Source organism: Grus americana, chromosome 21 (assembly GCF_028858705.1).
Source record: "Grus americana isolate bGruAme1 chromosome 21, bGruAme1.mat, whole genome shotgun sequence".
NCBI lineage: Eukaryota > Metazoa > Chordata > Aves > Gruiformes > Gruidae > Grus > Grus americana.
Window position 1 is genome coordinate 7,170,738 of NC_072872.1, and position 20,068 is coordinate 7,190,805.

Genomic DNA, 20,068 nt, shown 5'->3' on the forward strand with positions numbered 1-20,068 from the left:
TTGGGGGCAATCACTTTTTGTAATGGCACTGCACATCCCAGCGCAGCCTCATCTCCTTAAACAGCTCTGTAGGGGGCCTGCTTGAACATGAAACTCTTCCATAAAACCCAGCACAACCAGTGGGGTACTAACTGAACATCTTTGCTTTGGGCCTCCAAAGACACAATTAAAACCTCCCAAATACAGACATTCCTTTCTAACGGGTTCACTAAGTCTCCTGAACTTGAGATAAGAGGAAGAGACTGGCAGAGGTCTTAGAAAAAAAGATTTGAAGAATGCCAACCATTTCTTAAAATAATAAATTGTAAAGATATATGTTTGCAATTCTCAGTCAGATTTATTCTGAAGGTGTTAGCTAGGCAACCAGCTATGTTCTCTGTATATTCTCTACAGATCTGGAGGCTGTACGTCGAGAAAGCTTGCCATGATTATGCAATGAAAATTGAAGGGGGAGTAAAAAAGAACTTGCTGCATGTAAAAACATGCCTACATCATCCAGAGCAAGGATGGCTGTGGTATTAAAGGAGTCTTCCTACTTCTACTTTATAGGCATTATTAATAGCTTCAGAAGCAAAATGATAATTGTAGTAAGACATAGCATTGCTGTTACAGTTTTTGGAATGAATTAGTGTAATCTATTTTTTTTTCACTGGGAAGGGAAAGAAAGGATCTTGCATTAGAGGAAGTGTCAAGTCAACTGCTCGTATTCAGGACTGACATAATGCCTTATCCTATGACCTTGAATTTGTTATCCAGGGTCAGATTCTGACACCCTCATGCTCTGAAGCAATCCAGTATTACAGTGAAGGCGGAAAAAATACTGCTTATGACCTAAGGGCATCAAGATCTTGCCCATAATTTCAATGATCAGGTTTCTCTATCTGCACTTGGGCTAGCATTAAGTGGTTTAGTTGAAAAGTGGTGTTTGAGTATAAAAGAAGAAAAAAATTAATTTTAAGGAAGTCAGTCTTCTCAGCCTCTGTCTTCAAGGTCTGTGGCACTCTCGTGGCAGAGAATAAGGCAAGGCAAATTCTAGCTTGTGAAATTCCAACTGTTCAGTTTGTAGCAGTTTTCCAAATATGCCAAGGTGTAAGATAGACATTCAGTGGTCAGAGAAGACTGCTTTGTTTAGTACAACAGTTTTCTGAAGATTCAGGATTTAGTGTGGCTATGGCAGAACATTGTTTAATCCTGTAAAAAGTGAGTAACTTTGCTTAGATGTGTTCTTTTAATGAGTTTAACAGAACTAAACCAAAATTTTATCCTTGCATCAGTAAAATCCCTCACAGATAGACAACCTATGAAATAATACCCCTTTTAAGGGACCAAGAAGCACATGATCTTCCTTATTCTTCTTCCTTGGAGTTCTTAAATATGAAATCACATATAATTATTTTTGGTAAGAGATGCTTTTATGAAAAGCAGTATTTTATTAATACTGTGGTTTTATAATAATGGGCAAAACTGCCAATAGCTACATGTTATTGCTCTGATTTTGTTTTCTAAATGTAATGTGATTCATGACTATGACAGAGGCCATCCAAAACCACTAAGTTCTCTGCTTGTGAGTTCTATGGACTGTGTATTGACAGGTGTAAGCAAAAACATATTCAAAAAAGGAAGAATATTTCAGTGAGTTCTGAACTCAGTGGTATGACATAAGACTTCCCAAAGGCAAAACTACCTATTAAAGTAATGTCAAGGTTTGGCAGAGGAGGGAAGTGAGGAATATGTGTACCCTGCTTCCCCATAGCATTTTCGAACATCCTTTCTGGGTGCTTTAGAGGGCTGTATTTGAAGCAATTTCTCTGTTGTGTGCTATTTGACTGAAGTGAATGAGCCAAATTCAACCTAAGTCAGCACATCTTACTTATGCCAGTGCTGTTTTCAGGTAAACATTTTTTAAAAGTAGTATTTTGTGGTCTGCTTGAGACAGTGATCAGTGGCAAGAAATTTGGCGTTTATATGCTTGACAGCTCCTTGGGGCAAAGATTGTAGCTTCCACAATTGTATCAGAGTTCGATATGCTGTGGATGCTGCAATAATAAATGTGTCATAGTGAATGAGATCATCTGCTGAAATATACTTAGTGAAATATTTCTTCATTTGTGGGGGGCAAGAGTACTATTGATAGGAGTTTTGGGATATAGGTCCATACTTTGTAATTCTTTACTGAAAGAGATTTTAATTCTCTGATTAAAAATAGGCGCATCTTTATATTTGATTCTACTGTGTTAAATGACTTTTTTGTACATTTGCATAGAATTGTCCTTCTGTTGTGCGTCTCCCTCAGCCTTTTACATCTATTCATGGAAAGAGACCAGCTTTAACACGTGAATATATGCAAAGAGTGGTCCATTTTCTGTAGCTTAAAACTCACAGAGAGGAAATAAGGGCTTTGATGTTCAAAACGTTGCCATGAATTAAGCCTAATGCTTTTTCAATTACATTTCAAAATACAAAACATATTTACAGTGAGCTTCACTTAGAGTCAGGAATGGCAGATGGGAAGGATACACATAGTGCTCTGGATAATCCTGGAGTTTGACAGAGGCCAGACTGTTCACTGACCTTGCAGAATATTCCTTGTCTTTTTCCAAAGAGTAAGTTTTCTTGAGTGGCAATAACATCCGGGCCATTTGCCCCCAAAAGATTATCCTAAAGAAAATGAAATGTACTCCATCCTAGTCCTCAAAGATTCAGTGCTTGGAGTTGCTTTCCCTAACCTGTGTCAAGGACAGTTTTGTTGGCATAGAAGAACTTCGTAGTTTTGCCAGATTTATCAATGGTGATTTCCACTTCCCTTTGTCTAGCGTGCAAGAGAACTAACTATTCTTCTCATAGTATAAAGAGCAATAATCTGTTTTCTACTGTTAACAACGAGGTCTGTTGAAGTTCTCACAATGCTTAAACTCTAGATATGGACAGATGCAAATATATTCTCCAAAATATCTGCTTGAAATGAGATGTGTACAGAGCATGGATGAAAACCCATCTTCTTTAGCTTTAGATTTGGGAATGACTTCCAGGGTATTACTAGTACACATGACCATGTTGCCATTCAGTCAGCAAGGCACCCCACTCTGGCCTGGTGCAAAGTGAAGAAAAGCTTTTTGATGAGTTATCATAGAATCATAGAATGGTTTGGGTTGGAAGGGACCTCAAAGGTCATCTAGTTCCAACCCCCCTGCCGTGGGTAGGGGCACCCTCCACTAGACCACGTTGCCCAAAGCCTCATCCAACCTGGCCTTGAACACTTCCAGGGATGGGGCCTCCACAGCCTCTCTGGGCAACCTGTGCCAGTGCCTCACCACTCTAACAATAAAGAATTTCTTTCTAACATCTAATCTAAATCGACCCTCCTTCAGCTTGAACCCATTGCCCCTTGTCCTGTCACTACACTCCCTCATAAACAGTCCCTCCCCATCTTTCCTGTAGGCCCCTTCAGGTACTGGTAAGCCACAATTAGATCTCCCCGGAGCCGCCTTTTCTCCAGGCTGAACAACCCCAACTCTCTCAGCCTGTCCTCGTAGGAGAGGTGCTCCATCCCTCCAAAGTTGTTATGCCCCTTGAATTTTACAAATCAATAGCTTAATTGTACAAAGTCCTTTTCTTGCTAAAACAAGCTTTACAGCAGCTTAAGTCAGGAAGTGAAGTTGCTGAATCAACTAATAGTAGTTTCCTTTCTTTTCATCTTTACTGCTTACACTATGAAAAGTTAATCCCTTCCAATGTGTCTTTTCTATGCTGGTCTTCCTTTTTAAGGTACAATAAGTGAATAATGTTTTAGGCCATATATAATCCCAACTGCTTATCAAGGATGAATGAAATTCTCCCACCATCCTTCATGTAACTTTAAACCGCTGGATCTGATGTACAGAAGTCTAGAGGAATGGCTCAAAGGAGTTATCACAAACTGGCCTGTAAAGTGCCATGAAAATAAAGGTCTGCTTTCCAAAGTCATCATTTTTGACTGAGGACTTCTATACTAGCTACTAATATTCACACTTTTGTCTTCACCAGATAAAAATGAAATGAAAATATTATAGGTAGAATAATATTCTTGAGTTTGTTATTTCTCCTCTCCCTCAATATTCTTGAGGGACAAAAAAGAGGGGAATGGGAGATTTCTCCTGTGCTGGAGGACCTGGGATGACTTTAGACCTAAAGAGCACATATCAGACTGACACAAGCAGAACTTGGACTCATTTACAGCATGCTGAATCATACACCCAAGCATACAGCCCCTGCTACATTAGTTCTTCAGGACCACGTTCAGACAGCTTTTAAATATTGCCAAGGACGGAGACCACAACCTTTCTCCGCAACCTGTCACCCTCACAGTGAAAAAGTGTTTCCTGATGTTCAAGCAGAACCTCCTGTGCTTCAGTTTGTGCCCACTGCCCCTGGTCCTGTCACTGGGCATCAGTGCAAAGAGCCTGGCTCTGCCTTCTTTGCATCCTCCCTTCATGTATTTATATACATTGATAAGATCCCTCTGAGCCTTCTCTTCTCCAGGCTAAACAGTCCCAGCTCTCAGCTTTTCCTCATTTGAGAGATGCTCTAGTCCCTTAATCATCCACATGAAAAAGCCTAAGATTAGCAAAAGCTCTTGGTAACTCAGTGATAAATATTTGTAAATGAAACTGTAGGTTATTCTGATTCACATGTTCTCTTTGAGTATCTAGGAGCCATTCTGTGAGCACCGTGCTAGTGTCTGAGAATGGCAGCAACTGAGTAAGAGTAGTTTTGTTCCCCATTTCAAAGAAATTTAAAAATTAACCAGTAGTATAAAGATCAACAAAGTGGATCTAGCTATAAAATTATTTCAGCTGTAATACTTTAATAACCCCCAGTGGTATGAAGTGCATATAGCTCCACTTACTTCAACACATTTGTTACACTGATGATCTGACCCTAAGGCTTTATTAATAATAGAAACAAGATTCATTTTAATTGTGTCATGGATATTTAAGTAAAACTCCCTCTAGATTGTAATCTGCTTAAAACACATGGCAAGCTACAGCTCACAGTTTTTAACCCAACTCTCATCATTTTAACTTCCTTTTAGCTCTATGGCTGTCCTTAACTGCTGCATACTGTAAATGCTTTTTCAAAACAGATGAGGCTCCTGGCAGTTCTTATAGTGACATTACTTCTTTTATAGCAAGTGACTGATTATAAGTCAGTTATCTGGGGATGAATTCTTGATGCATGCACGTAACAATACCTTTTGTGAAAGGGGAACAGCAGTATTTGTTTTTATTATTTTTCTCGGGTTGAGTACTCATAAATATACATGGTATTCTAATTTTACAATGGCTTGTACTTAGCACTTTTGTACTATTGTGTATGTAGGAAGCACAAGTTAGATTCTCCCATCCTCACAGATCAGGCATGCAAGATAGGTGGTGCAGTCACCTTTTGACTTGAGTATTGTTTTCAAAACACTTTACAGAACTTGGCTGCAGATTTAGCAACAGGAGTGGAAAAGCACCACCTTCTACTGAAAAGAGATTTTAGGCAGATATATTCATTCAATATATTCTAGTTATTTACTCTAATTATGAAAAGACTTAAAGTATCATTCTTTACCTATAAAAGGAGCTCAGATATTTTACCGATTAGGAATACCATTACATATCTGCAGCTGAGACTTACAAGTTACAAATAAGTACATTTTTAAACAAAATACTTTCAACATAATCTCATATTCTCTAATGTGCCACAGCCTTGATTTAAAATAATTAGTTGTTTTCTGTATTAACTGATAGCCTTAGTATTTCCAGAAATAGGGTAGTGAATGTAAAAGAAAATAAATGAAAGAATTTCTGAACTGCAATGTTTGGTGGTATTGCAGACGAAAGCCAGACCTTAGCATCTGGATCTTGCCAAGTATTATGAAACAATCATTTCATTTAAGTAAATACTGACAGTTGGATGATTGAAAGACTAGCACATAGGAAACAGTAGTCTGATAGAAAGAAGTGTTTATATAATTGATGAGACCCAATAAAGAAGGAAAAAACTCTGTCAACATCTGTTATAAATCTTCAAAGCCTTTGTCTAAATCAATTATGTTATTCCAATTTACGTAGCTGAAAATATGGCTCTGAGTCTTCCAAGATCCTTACTCAGAAGAGATATAGGAGCCTGAGAAATATCTGAGAGAGTGATTTGAGATGAACATACAACAGCGGCGTGCTCATGGGAAGGAAACATTATAAATGCAATTTAATATATATCCTCAATTTTAACATTCTCCATGAACTAATGAAGTTTCACTTCGGAGCAGTGTCCCTATGCTTCAAGGCCACTTACGCCCTGACAACTCCGTTAATGCAAGTTTTCAGTGTCTCTGCTGCTCAGAAATACATTTATACATTGTAATCCCACAACTCCTACTTTATGTAATTGACTCTACACAAGTGGGGCAAGAATTTTATGACCATGGCAATCAAAGACCTTTCTTTCAGTCCCCTGTGACAAGAGTTGGTTAGTGTAAGATACTCTGCTACTGTGCTAGCAGTGCTGAGCAGAATGCCCAGACTGGCATATTTTGAAGAGAAAAAATATATGCTTTATGTGGGTCAATGTTGCATGAACACTCTAAGAAAATTATGTAAGTACCAAGGCAGAATATGCTTATGGTATATTATTCTGCAGCCTTTCATCGATGTCTAACAAGTTTCTCTTCTGTTACTAGTGATACATATCTCTCAAATGCCTTATTTATTGCTGGACACAGTAGAAGATGCTAAAACAGGGCTCAGTTTTGATATAGTGCTGGCATTCAGATACAGGCCCTCTCAAACCACTGGCAATTTTCCTCTTTGCAAATAGTTGTGGTAGATATTGTTATAGTCCTTTATTTATCTATTCCTGTCATGTCAATCACAGTGCTGGCAAGAGGAATTATGTGAGCAGGCACAGATCTTCTTCAAATGAAGTCTGCCAGCTCAGTTTAAACAGTTAATGAAGACAATATAAGCTTGCCTTTGTTTATAAGAGATTATGGAAGATCCACATAACTGCTTGTACCAGGAGGGTTGAGAGGCTGGCATCTGCCAGGTGGTGGAAAATGGCAACAAGAAACTGTGCTAATGTCTTCAAGGAGCATCACTGGATCCTGAGAGATGGAGCCTTATTTCTGGGAGGGGGACTGTGGCATGCTGCACAAATCTGACAGCAACACATTACCTCCCAAAAAAACCTACTGTCTGTCTGGTGGCTCACTCAGGTCCCAAGAGTGACTACAAAAGGATGCGTGCATTATGGCATCCCACACCACTGACCTGAGGACAAACAGCCAAACACCCACCCTGCCTGATGCTGGCAAGTGCAAAAAAGCACAAGCAGGTGAGCTGGGCCCTCCCAGCATGATGGAACCATCCCTATATGCCCAGAACTCTGGGCACTTGTGGGAAGGTGAAGCGGAACAGAGATATTTTGGTGCTATGGATACCTCACTTACTTACCGCTCAAGATCATGGACAGGAATGTCCCTAAGTCCAGGACCACAGTCAGGACTCTCGCCCCTGCATTTCTAGGATCACTGAGCACACCTCAGGTTCCAGGACAATGGCGAAATCCTTCAGGCTCACCACTATGGGCAGCTCCTTGTGCTGCAGAACCATGGGCCCCTCTCGAAGTTTCTGGAGGGTCCCAAGTCACCTGGACCGTAGGCAACCATCTCTTTGGCTCAGAATGAGGGAGAACTACCGAGGCTTTCGGGTGCCATGGACAGCACCTCCTGAGTTCCCGCGCCACAGTACACTGCCGCCAAGGGTTTGGGTCCAGCCCACGGGCAGCTCCATGCCAGGTCGGGGCCGTGGGAATGCCCCCTTCGGTGCTTCCATGCTTCCAGCTGTTCACTTTTTAAGCGAGATCTTTTTGACCATATCTTTGCAGTTTTCAGGCATTTGTACACCTTCTATTAGCATTGCTGTTCATATTTCTGAAGCCCCACTGTACTCTTCACAGTATCGAAGATCTTAAATCCAAATTCCAGCTGTGTAATTTTTACTGTTTTCCCGTCACATTTGACAATATACAAGCCTTCCTAATCTCAGCTGTTCCATAGTGGTACTAGGAGCTGTCACAGCTGCTTTGTCCTGCCAGCCAGAGAGCTGCATTTCAGCATCTGCAGATGCATTTTACGCAGTATACAATGTATCTTGGTTTCCCTCATGCTGTCTTTACATTTCTAAATCCTTTTTTCCCCTACTTTTTTTTTTAAAGAAAAAAACTTTAAAAAGTATGTGCTTGTATTTCAGAAAGAGGCTATAGTCTTGCCTGAAATATATTTTGATTTAAACAGAAATATCTGAAATGGTTTTCCTCTCTATATACAGTATTTTTCCACTAAATTACCAATATAGCTGATTATACTGTAGGTGGTCTGTGGTGTAAAAGAAGTCAATGATGTCTTCCATTTTCTGTTACTTTCCTGTTTGTAAACATAGCCAAGTTTTAAAAGATCCTTATTCTTTCTACCTAGAGCTATGAATGACATTGGAGATTACATAGGTTCCAACATCGAAATATCCTGGTTACCCAACCTGGATGATTTAATGAAAGGGTATGCACGTAATTTCAGGCCTGGGATTGGAGGTGAGACTTTGAGAATAATGTTTCTTTTTTTCTTACAATCCTTCTACCTTCTGATGTTTATGTGAACTTCATCATCTACATGATTAAAAGGTTGTGATTATCTATTACTTGGATACTGGAAATAATAACAATCAACAATTTGCTTGATTTTGTAAAAAGATGGACTGTATAACAGAATTAGCAATGCAGTCTTCTTGCTGATACAGTTCCTAAATCACTAATATCTAAGTTGAAGGAATTTTGGATTACATTAAATGGTGGTAACTTCTGCATTTGCTTGAAGTCATGCTGTCTTAAACTAGATGATGTGGTTTCCAGAAGGGATTTCAGAATTTTCAGTAGTTGTGATTATAACTCATGTCCTTTATCACTGAAGCGAGGTGTTCTGTTGGAAACTGAGGATGCAGTTTGTAAAAGATTTAAGTCTCTTGCTCTAGGGTTGATTTTACTTGGAAAGTGTACTTTGTCATAGAAAACACTTCTATGAATTCACTCTGTATGAACTAATTAAGTCCTGGGTCATCTATATTTTTATAGGTACTATGATGATGTAAATCACCCCATTTAAACATTTTTTCTCAGGTCCTCCTGTTAATGTTGCTCTTGCAATTGAAGTAGCCAGCATTGACCACATCTCAGAAGTGAACATGGTATGTCATCAGTTAAACCTACCAAGTTGTGAACATTTGTATGGCAATGACAGAAAGTGTAGAAAACTAACTAACTAGAGAGACAGTTGATCCTCAAGATGTTTGTAGTGGATAAATCACCACAAGAAGATACTGCAAAGAACAAACACTATATTTCAAGACACAGGCATAGTCTTTTCTGGCAGACATTGCCAGTTACAAGAATCTAGCCTTCTGTAAGTCACTGAGATTTCTTACTGCAGTTAGCAAGGTTGGATCTGTGCAGCACTTAACAGAAAGCCTAATTTCAAGCATTAACTCCAACTTCTGTTCAAATTCCTTTTCACCACAGAAACTTCCAAAAAGAAGCTAAGGGAACGATTGGTTGTGAGATGCTCCTCTTTTTGGTGTAAAGACCTTTCAATAAAGCAGTGGAGTGTAACAACTTACAAGGCATGAATTAACTGCATTTCTGAAAAACAACAGATTTAATTTTAAAACCAAAACTTTGACTTTCCCTCCATCCTTTTCCTTCATTACAGATGCATAACTTCACCTGATTTTTTTAGTTTTGCTTTCAAAAACCTTCAAAAACACAAGTTGTACTTGTGGAGATAAATAAACTGCTTTTCTTCATTAAGACATATGCAACTCTTGCAACATGTTGTATATAACACTGACATTGAATCACTTTTTGATATCTTGGGTTTATCAGGGTAGAAGCAGTAATTAAAATGCTTGGGCAACTTTATGGTTGACTGAGTATAAAAATACTTATTTGCACAGGAAACAGTTAATACATTTCTAGGCTAATACAATGATTTTTGACCAAGTCCCAAGGCATTATCATTGTGTTTGTTTAGTATCACTTTGTAATTCGGATTTCTCTTGCCATAGGAATATACCATGACGGTATTTTTGCACCAGAGCTGGCGAGATGACCGTCTGTCTTACAACCACACCAACGAAACTTTGGGCTTAGACAGCCGGTTTGTGGACAAGCTCTGGCTGCCAGATACTTTCATAGTAAATGCCAAGTCTGCTTGGTTCCATGATGTGACTGTGGAAAACAAACTTATCAGGCTCCAGCCAGATGGAGTCATTTTATACAGCATCAGGTGAGTGAGAGAGTGCAAGTGTACTCTATCATGTATTAACTTTTTGAACAGACTATAATCACTCAGTTTTCCGAAGATGATTTCCTAAAACACATTTTCCACTGCATAATGACTGATCGCTTTCAGAATGTCCTTAATGGAAGAATTAAGATGTTGAATACAGAGCAAAGATTCTGTTCTCCACTCTCTCATTATTTTCCAAGGGAACTATGAGTCTGATTTAGGCTCAACTTCCCCATCTTTCAAACAGAGAAAATAGTATTTTTTCACTTTGGAAGAGTGTTCCTGCTAGAACTCAGTAACTATATTTAAAGTTAATTGCTTAATGTTCTCCAAAAATAATGAGTGTGCACCTTTGAAAGTCCAAAGTCACCCTTAAGGTATTGGTAGTGATCTTGGGGACAGTGGAAGGGAGGAGATTTGACTCAGAAATGTCCTTTTCATCATTAGAAGTAGCTGAAGCATCCTCTCACATTAGACAAGTCATTTGACCTTCCTTCAATTTCCCCCTGCCTTTGGGTTTCCCACAGACTTAGTAAAGGCAATAGCCATAAGGATTTTGAAAATAGTTTCCTGTATTAGTATTAAAGTTTCAAAGTTTTCCATTTAGTCTTCTGAGTTCTGAGGCAAAGGCTCTATCTGAATACAACTAACTGGTGTACACATTGCTTGGAACAGGATTACCTCAACAGTGGCCTGTGACATGGACCTTTCCAAGTATCCAATGGATGAGCAAGAATGCATGTTGGATTTGGAGAGCTGTAAGGGCTGAGTACAGTGTTTCATACAATCTGTGTTTTGTTTAAAGCCTGCATGTATGGTGCTTCACTTGCTGGAACGATTCTGCTTTAATCAATGAAATATAAGGTGTGCCTCAGGATTTAGAAATAAAGGGTACAAACATGAATCCCTTCATTCTCTGTCTTACGCATTAGACTATGGACTTCACAATACCAGTTCAGCTCTGATCCAATTCAAAACTATAGGATTTAATTTAGTGAAGATGAACAACCTACAGTCCTGCTGACAAATGTCGAACTTTGTGCTTGATGTCAAACCCAGCGCAATCATGACAGTCACTAGAATTACCGAGGTTTGCATCAAATCCAGTGGGAACAAGGAAAGAAGCCCACAGGCAAAGTTTGAGATGCTATTTTTTCTTTATGAGAAAACAGGAAAAAGAAAGAATTCCCTGCTTTTAATGAATGCCATTGTGACTAACCCTTGCATAGCTTAGCTAGGCGTTCCTGTATCTGTTACACAGAAATCAGTCAGAATACTGCATGGATTGGCTTAAATTCATTTGTACTCACAAAGGAGGGTGAAGAATGAATTCATATTTTGTCCAACCTGTATTTTATCTATAATCAGCATGTCATTCCCATGAGCATTAATACTTTTGAATGAAATTCACCACCAACACAAGCAGGGGCCACCCAATCAATGGCAATGTGTTTTTTATATCAAGGAGTCTACAGGCCCTGAGGGTTCCAGAGGTCTGTGAATAGCAGTTTCTGAGCAGATCCCACTGGCTTATTGATGCAAGTTTCTCCTCTTCTTTTGTAGCACTGACTTTGTTTTCTAGGCAATTAACCACAATACCACTTTATCCTGTCAAAAATAGCAATCTACAGTTTTACTTATGTAATCACCAAATACAGAGGCAGCAGACAGTGAACCAGCAATCAATTCTCTCTCCCAGCAAGGTCTGCAGGGAGTTTTGGTGGTGGTTGAATTTTTTAATTGAATTTGAGGGGTTTGATTTCAGTGAAACAAACATGTAGAAATAAAGCCTCTTTAAACAAATTAATGGTCTAGTAGCAAGTTGTTCATTAACAGCAAAACTAGCAAAGATTGATTTACTATGGATTTGCATATTACATAAATCCCCTCAGACATATACCCCCTTCTCTCACGTCCCTGGTGCCCTGCAGCTCTCCCTAGTAGTCATCTCCCAGCTGCCACCCATGCCAAACTGCAGTCATTAATGCATAGGCTGATGATATACATGGTGATTGCCAAGCTAGTTGGTGCATCTCGGAATGGACATGGGTCTGTGTTATGTTGCTGTTCTCTAACTGGATGCACAAATTTGATTTTCCGTTCTCTACACGCCATTTCTTGCAAAACTTTCAAGAATCTAGAATCTTTGAAACCTTTACCTTTTTGTCATTTTGGTTTGAAAATATCAAGGAAGTTCAAAACAGAACAGACAGAAAAACATGCAAAACATGTCTCATGATACTGAAGTGCATTGTGCCATACCACATATTGCTAGTCAGCGTGAATCAACTCGGATTATTCTCCCTGTAGGAAAGCTACCCCAATGTGACACTGGCAACATTGATGTTGCCAGGACAGTGAATTATCCAGACCGAATCACAGCATGTTTGCAATGGGACCGATGAAAATCAGCATATAGCAGAGGAATTAGAGGACTTCCACTAAGAGTCCTCTAAGTTCTTAATTTCTTCCTCAAACTTTGTGTTTATTCAGCTTTCTTTTGGCAGATGGCTACTCTTCAGAGGACATAGTCTACCACTGGTCAGAAAACCAGGAGGAGATTCATGGGCTGGATAAGCTGCAGCTTGCTCAATTCACAATTACCAATTACCAGTTCACAACAGAAATGATGAACTTCAAATCGGGTAACAGGATCTGTCTTCAATTCAGGGACAGTATCTGATTTTTTCCTGCATAAGGAAACCTCCTATATGTATAATACAAAATCCCTCAACTAACTAATTTAAGAACCTGTCAGGTTTCTGATAAGAGTTTTCTTTAGCTTACACTTGCAAAAAATGCCAACCTTTGCTGACCCTTCAGGTAGCCACTGTGCATATTATGTCCTTTAGCTCTGTATGTTTGACAAAATACTGCATGGAGTAGCCAGACAGCACTTGATAAAAAACACTTGAGGTATAGCTCACATTTTCTTGACCTAATTTGCAACTTCGGACAAAGAAAAATTTCCATTAGCCCTGATGGCATGAGGCTTATGACGTACAGTCAGATCATTCTAATTCTATCCAGTAGAAGTCAGTGGTGTGTATGCGTATCACTGGGTTTATTGCAATGTTTGTAAAAGATTGGAGTCATTTCTTTCCTGCTGATTTTTCATCCTCTTTCATGTATTCAGATTCTCATTTATGCTGCACATCTCCTCTAAGCTCTTTTTTGAGTTTGAAATTAACTTGGCCTTTTAAAAAATCTAAATTTAGTATCTGGAGGACTTTCTACAGCAGATGATAAGACAGTACACATTTTGAAGCAATACTGTTATTTGGGAAGACTCATGATTTTATTTTCAGATCTGGCATTGATATGACCTGAGACAAATCATTTGACCTATTCTTAGCTAACAGTGCTGATGAGAACTGCAGTGCCTCGTGCAGGGTTTATGAAGACTAATTGAACAACATTGAAAAAAGCTTTTTGTGATCCTTGTCTGAAAGATGTTTAAGAATGTAGATCTGGGTCATTATAGGAAATGTTATCTGGAATATCAGTTTAACTGTAATTCGCACAGTCAGAATCTTTCTTTGCTCTTTTTTCCAGCAGGTCAGTTTCCCAGGCTCAGTCTCCACTTCCACCTTCGGCGAAATCGAGGAGTTTACATCATTCAGTCTTATGTTCCTTCTATCTTACTAGTGGCCATGTCGTGGGTATCCTTCTGGATCAGTCAGTCAGCTGTGCCTGCCAGAGTGTCATTAGGTACAACAAATAGTCTGGGGAACTAACAGGGAAGGGTATGCTGAAGTTGTAATTCCACTCTCTAATAACCCTCATTTTCCATGGAGGTGCATTTATGAATACTATGTTTACATGTGCAGACGAGAGAGTTCTTTAAAAGATTTCCCTCATGTTTTAATTTCTGTCATGCTATCAGAGCAGCTGCCTCAGTAAAGAACAGAAAATAACCATCTAAAGATGGTTAAAAGCAATAGTGAATGTGAGGCAGATGTGTGAAAGAGTTGATTTGAAGGAACTGGGACAGTGACAAAAAAATGTTCCTAGAGCTTGTGCATCTGTTTGCCTGAGTAACGGTTGCAAGTCCAGATGCAAAAGTTTTTCAGGGTTAAGTCTTCTGGTTTTGTTCGTCCTGATCTAGAACAAAACCAAGGGTAATGTTCAAAGTTGCCTTACTCATACAAATGCACTGTTTTTTACAAGCTGCCCTGTTTTGAAAATCTGAAGTCACACTATTAAGGGGTTTCTACTGTGAACATATTCCTCAGCTTCAGATTAGTAAATACACTTATGGTGTTTACTATGAAACCTAAAGTAAATTTTCTTACACTACACTGCAGGTATAACTACTGTTCTTACTATGACTACACTGATGGTCAGTGCACGATCTTCGCTTCCACGAGCATCTGCCATCAAGGCACTTGATGTTTACTTCTGGATTTGCTATGTGTTTGTCTTTGCTGCACTGGTAGAATACGCATTTGCACATTTCAATGCTGACTACATGAAAAAGCAAAAGAACAAGATAAAAGCAAGAAGGCAGAGTGGAGAGGTCAGTAAGCATAATACTGTGAATAACTTTGCAAGAGCAATCACCCTGCATCATGACCTTTTTCTACTATGGAGGCAAATTCTTCTACCCCTTTTGAAAACAACATATTTACTGGTTAATTCTTTTGGCACATTAATATGACAAGCAACCAAATGCAATGCTGATTTCCCCTTGCAGCATGGTTAGCACTAAAGACAACATATTCTTACATAGTTTGTTGCTGTATTTAAGATAGGAAATGGAGAATAAGAGAGAATGAGTAAGATGAGAGACAAAGTATGTCTTGAGCCAGATTTGTACATCTTACATTTTGAGAATATATTTGATATTTGTCCAGTCCTCAGTGTAAGTTATGGCAACCTTGAATTGCTCCTGCAGGGTCAGGGCAAAGTCATTATGACAGTATTACATGAGATGGGGAAGAAAGGTATTCTCAGAAGGTGTTCTTTAGTAGCGACTTCTGCTAAGACTCTTTTAGCTCTGCTACAGCATAATAAAATGCTGTCAGCCAAACAAAAACTAGGCCTGTTGTCTTCAATGTTGTCCCCTGGAGATTACATTTTTTACACCTAAGCTGCATAAGGTAAATACAGATATAATTAGCATGGATATAAGTTATGTAGATATGAAGCCTAGGGAAACCGAATAAAGGAGTCTGTAGATGAAATTTCTTCCAGGAACTCCAGATGGCTTTGCTGCTTTCTTCATGTACATATATGCATGTTAGTGATGAAGCAGAGTGAACTGATTAAGAAATCTTTTTTTTTTTTTTTTTTTTTTTGACAATTCACAATTTGTAGCCCAGGCCTACATATTTTTGAACTCTCCAGCACCTTTGGTAGTATTTATTATTACTTCATTTTATTAAGCTGTAGCGGATACAACTGATCCATATTCATTTTCTGTCCCACCTCCACGTTCTCTCAGCTTTGACAAGAGCCTGAGAACTGCCCATTGGCTTTGGCCACACAATGGAATGACTGTCTCCTTGAAGTCAGTCAATTATTTTCAGTCAGGTGGGCCTATGCATGCTGTCTCGATGGTGCCTCAGTAATTCAGAGCATGTAAAATTATAACCAGAATTTAGATGTGATAGAACAGAGTCTTTCAGTGGTCCGTCTGCCAAAGCAAGTGATAAATCCCATTCCACACTTATGGATCTCATAGGTATTTTCACCACATCAGTATCATGGCTAGCTTGGATGAAGTACACTACCTTTGCCCTATAAATTGCTGTTACAGGTTCTCTTCTTTCCTTTGCAGATAAACGTGAAGAACGCCATTGTTCTGTTTTCCCTTTCCATAGCTGGTGTGAACCAGGAACTGGCCATTTCCAATAGGCAGCACCGAATTCCCAGAAGCCTGCCTGGATCGTATGGCACAATAGAAATAGAAACTGGAGAGACAAAACAGCAGCAAGTAATGAAACTGGACAAAAAGAGTGGTCTGAAGTCCCTCTTTAAGCCCATTGATGCTGATACCATTGATATATATGCCAGAGCCGTGTTCCCAGCAGCCTTTGCAGCAGTCAATGTTATATACTGGGTTGCATACACAATGTAAAAAAAAAAAAAAAAAGAAAAATCATGTGAAGAGCTACAAATTGAACAATACCTACAGACTAAAAAGCCCTTGCTGAAAATATATTGATCCATCTCTTCTCAAAATATTTTCCAATGAGCTCAAGACATTGCTAAAGTCAAGAAAGTCCTGTGATCAGTTCCTACTAAAAGCAGCAATTTATTACTGATCTGATTTGATCCAGTAATAACTGTATTCTGCCAAACAATCCCAGTTCCTTATTTCCTGTATTACCATGAGACAATTTTTCATATGTACATATTTGTAGCACAAGTTTAAATCTTAAATTACTATGGTTTTCCTCCACTTTAAGTGTCGATCAGTAATGAAGATTTGGCTTTTCACACTCAGATAATTTCCTTTTTTTGTAACGGAAGTGCTAATTCCTCAGTGATTTTCTGCATCTGGCCTTCTGTGGGATGGTCTAGGCTTAACGGTAGTGGTAAAGTTGGAGTTTTTAATCATAAAAATCTCATTAACAAAGTAGAATGGAGTAGACGGGAGTGGAGGCTTTTTCTTAAACTATTATTTGTCTTGGATAAAGTATTGAAAACATTTCAATGCTCTTAGTCACAGCATGAAATAAAATATACTACATAAAATTCTACTGAATTGTTAATAATGACTGTATTACATTTCGGATCTAAGCTACTGGAAGTTTAAACATTTAAACACAGTAATGTTTATTAGTTTAACAGGCCCAAAAATAGACAAAAGTGATTTAGAAACACAGGGAAAGCTCAGGCTTTCTATGTTGGATTGGGAAAAATTTTAAAGGTGCTTGATAAGGAAGGAATTCAGACTGCATTTTCAGGAAGGACTTTAGCATTCATTCTGTTGATTTTCAGTGAGAGTCTACCATGTGTGCCTCTGAAAATATCCTTTTTGCATCTGTCCTTAAATAGCTGAGTGAAGTTAAAAAAAAAAAAAAAGGCATAAATGGCTTTAAGTTACGCAGTTGCTTTGGATTTTTTGCCATTTTTATTCAGAGGCTGACCTACTATGTTAGGCCTCTTCACTTCCATTATTTGACAATGAAATTTGTGGGTACTCATACACACTCCTTAATTCAGGGCTAGATTCTGTCACGCAACTCATGCAAAACAACACTTTGTTCTGTAAATAATTCCAGTGAAGTCAGCAAATTAATGCAGTATTCACAACAAATACAAGTTTTAGAATCAATCTCTAAAAAACTCCACAGTAAATATACTGGGATATGTATTAAAACAACTGAAATATTGTTAGTGTAGGAAACCAACATACGACATTTCAAAAGGGAAAATTTTCTAGAGGGTTTTTTGCCTTGAAAGTGAGAGGTTATTTCAAATATAGAGACTGACACAAAAGAAAATATGAAATGAGAGGGGGAGGGAATGAAGGAAGCAAAGCGAGTGGCTGAAAGCTACGAAGGAAGGGAGCATGGGAAGGTGCGAGATTAAAGAAGCCAAAAGATGTAGATAAGAGAAGAGCAGCGTTGGGCTTTGAAGATGAGGATCTTGAACGTAGTGGCTCATGATTACTAGTTGCAAGAAGGATGAAACAAGCATTTAATCGTGGTGGAGTGTGCGCACATTCCTCCTGCCTCAGTTATCTGTGACATGTGGTTTGATTTCGTATGACCAGCACTGAAAGATAGAGCATTTTAACACAGATTTACAACTTAAAATAAGATTTGTTCAATATCACTGAAGTAAGAGAACGCTCTGAAGCAAAAAAACCAATCCTGAACTGAGCTATAATAGAAAGTATGCTCCCATCATAACTCAGGCTTAGGTTCACCTCAATCTTTAGTTTCTGTTATAACAGAAAAACTATTTGCCAACAGTGTGTGGGAAAGCACAAACTGACATCAAAGTTCCCACCAATCTAGCCCTGGACTGAGACACCCGGGTTCTGCTCCAAGATCTTGCCACTGACTAGGTGGGGAATCTTAGTTAAGTCATTTCACTGCATCATCTGCAAAATTGATATAATGATACTGATTTCTTTCCTATATCTTTGAGTTTTACAGAAGAAAACCCTTCAGGAGAGACAGAAACTCTTATCCTCCAACTAGGTAAGTGCATCCAACTAGTACTTATGTGGTGCTATTTACCATAGTTTCTGAGACTCTCACATATTGAATTAAAGCAAAGTATCACTCAACTTTAACCTTATCCAGAAAGCTAATGAAATTCTGCATCTCCTTCAATACATGCAGGTAATCAGGCTCCTCTTTTCCCTTCTGCTTCTCTTTCTAGTTTATTTTTCTTAGTGTTTGTACCTGATGTTGATGAAATGCTACGTTACAGAAATACACCATTTTTTTTTTCTAAGTAAGTGTGTTTTTGGTCATAATGACTTTCTTCCAAAGCAAGATCAAGCTCTTCTGCTCTCTTCTGAATCATTCTTACTGTTTTACATAATGATTAAGTGCAGAGTGGAATAAAACCAGCAGAAACATGACTTTACAATGCCTTTTCCTTACTAAGTTGTTGCTTTTTCCATGATTCTGTGTCAGGTCCTTGACATACCTTAACTTCTCTTTCTACCTTTCCTTTCAGCTTAAAACTCAGCTTTTTCAATTTACACCTGATCTAATTCTTGTCTGGTCTCAGAAGCATCAGAAGTTTAAATGTAACTCTTGGATGATGCACTTTCATAGGCAAGGCAAGATGGTAGGCAAGTCTGAAATATTCTGCGCAGCACTCTGAACAGTATCACCACAACAGTACTACACCCTTTAGAAAGGCCATAGTGCCTTATTCTTCTCTGTTACACTTGCATAAATCAGAAATAATCTTTGTTTTAAAAATCAGTAGATTAACTACTGCTGCGAAAGCAGAGTCTAACCTTTTTGTATCCCTCTGGTTTCTCTAGCTATTAGTTATCACATTGCCTGTCAGGGTCAGTATCTACTGCTAAGAGTGAAATTATTGACTAAATCCAGCTGAAGAAATACTTGCCGCAAGTTCCTGTAGAGTGTAATTCACAAGATAATCCATGATTTTGGAATTAAAGTTATTAAAAAGCAGAGAACAAAGCATTGACCTAGTCCCTCTAGTGTGCAGTGGCTGGTTATTTAGAGTAATTAGCAAGAGGGCAGCTGCAGATATTATAAAGGCAGTGTCTAATCTAATTATTTCAGCAGTAATAGTTTGTAATTGTGCACCTGACGTAACTCCTTACACTGCAGCCAACTGAGTAATCACATAGAGTTATTGGACAAAATTAGTTGCTTCTCCATCTGGGAGACAGTCACAGGCTGCATGCCCTGCTGACTTCTTCAAAAGATTTATTCAATGATTTTTTCTGTAGTTTGACTGCAGATCTTCAACGTGCACAGCTCAGTTGTGATTGATCAAAGTAAAAGGTGGCAGCAATCTTCTCCTCAAAAACACCCTAAGTGAGAATGCTAGACTATCACAATGTTGTAGACAGAAGCATAAGTAAAGAGGAAAAAAACTCTCAAAACATTGCAGGCAGTCAGAAATGCACACTGTGAGCATACATATGGCAATTGTGTCCATTCCAGGAACAAGGTGACTCAGAGGGGAGAACAGGTGTTTCAGCTACTGTTACTGCACTTGCATGAGTAGCACAAGACAAAACACCTCCATCAT

General features: G+C 38.7%; 1 protein-coding gene across 6 annotated transcripts in view; it reads left to right on the forward strand.

Moving 5' to 3' along the window:
- Window positions 1-17,069, forward strand: part of GABRD (gamma-aminobutyric acid type A receptor subunit delta) — a 107,429-nt gene extending 90,360 nt beyond the window's left edge. For 4 of the 6 annotated variants that reach the window (XM_054850026.1, XM_054850024.1, XM_054850025.1 and 1 more), the window contains 8 exons: window positions 8,501-8,613; window positions 9,196-9,263; window positions 10,140-10,360; window positions 11,039-11,121; window positions 12,871-13,008; window positions 13,919-14,074; window positions 14,671-14,882; window positions 16,146-17,069. In XM_054850026.1, coding sequence (XP_054706001.1) covers window positions 8,501-8,613; window positions 9,196-9,263; window positions 10,140-10,360; window positions 11,039-11,121; window positions 12,871-13,008; window positions 13,919-14,074; window positions 14,671-14,882; window positions 16,146-16,445 — 1,291 coding nt within the window. In that variant the 3' untranslated portion in view covers window positions 16,446-17,069. The remainder of the gene's footprint in view (window positions 1-8,500; window positions 8,614-9,195; window positions 9,264-10,139; window positions 10,361-11,038; window positions 11,122-12,870; window positions 13,009-13,918; window positions 14,075-14,670; window positions 14,883-16,145) is intronic. The other 2 variants (XM_054850029.1, XM_054850030.1) reach the window with 2 other exon arrangements.
- The last annotated feature ends 2,999 nt before the right edge of the window (window positions 17,070-20,068 follow it).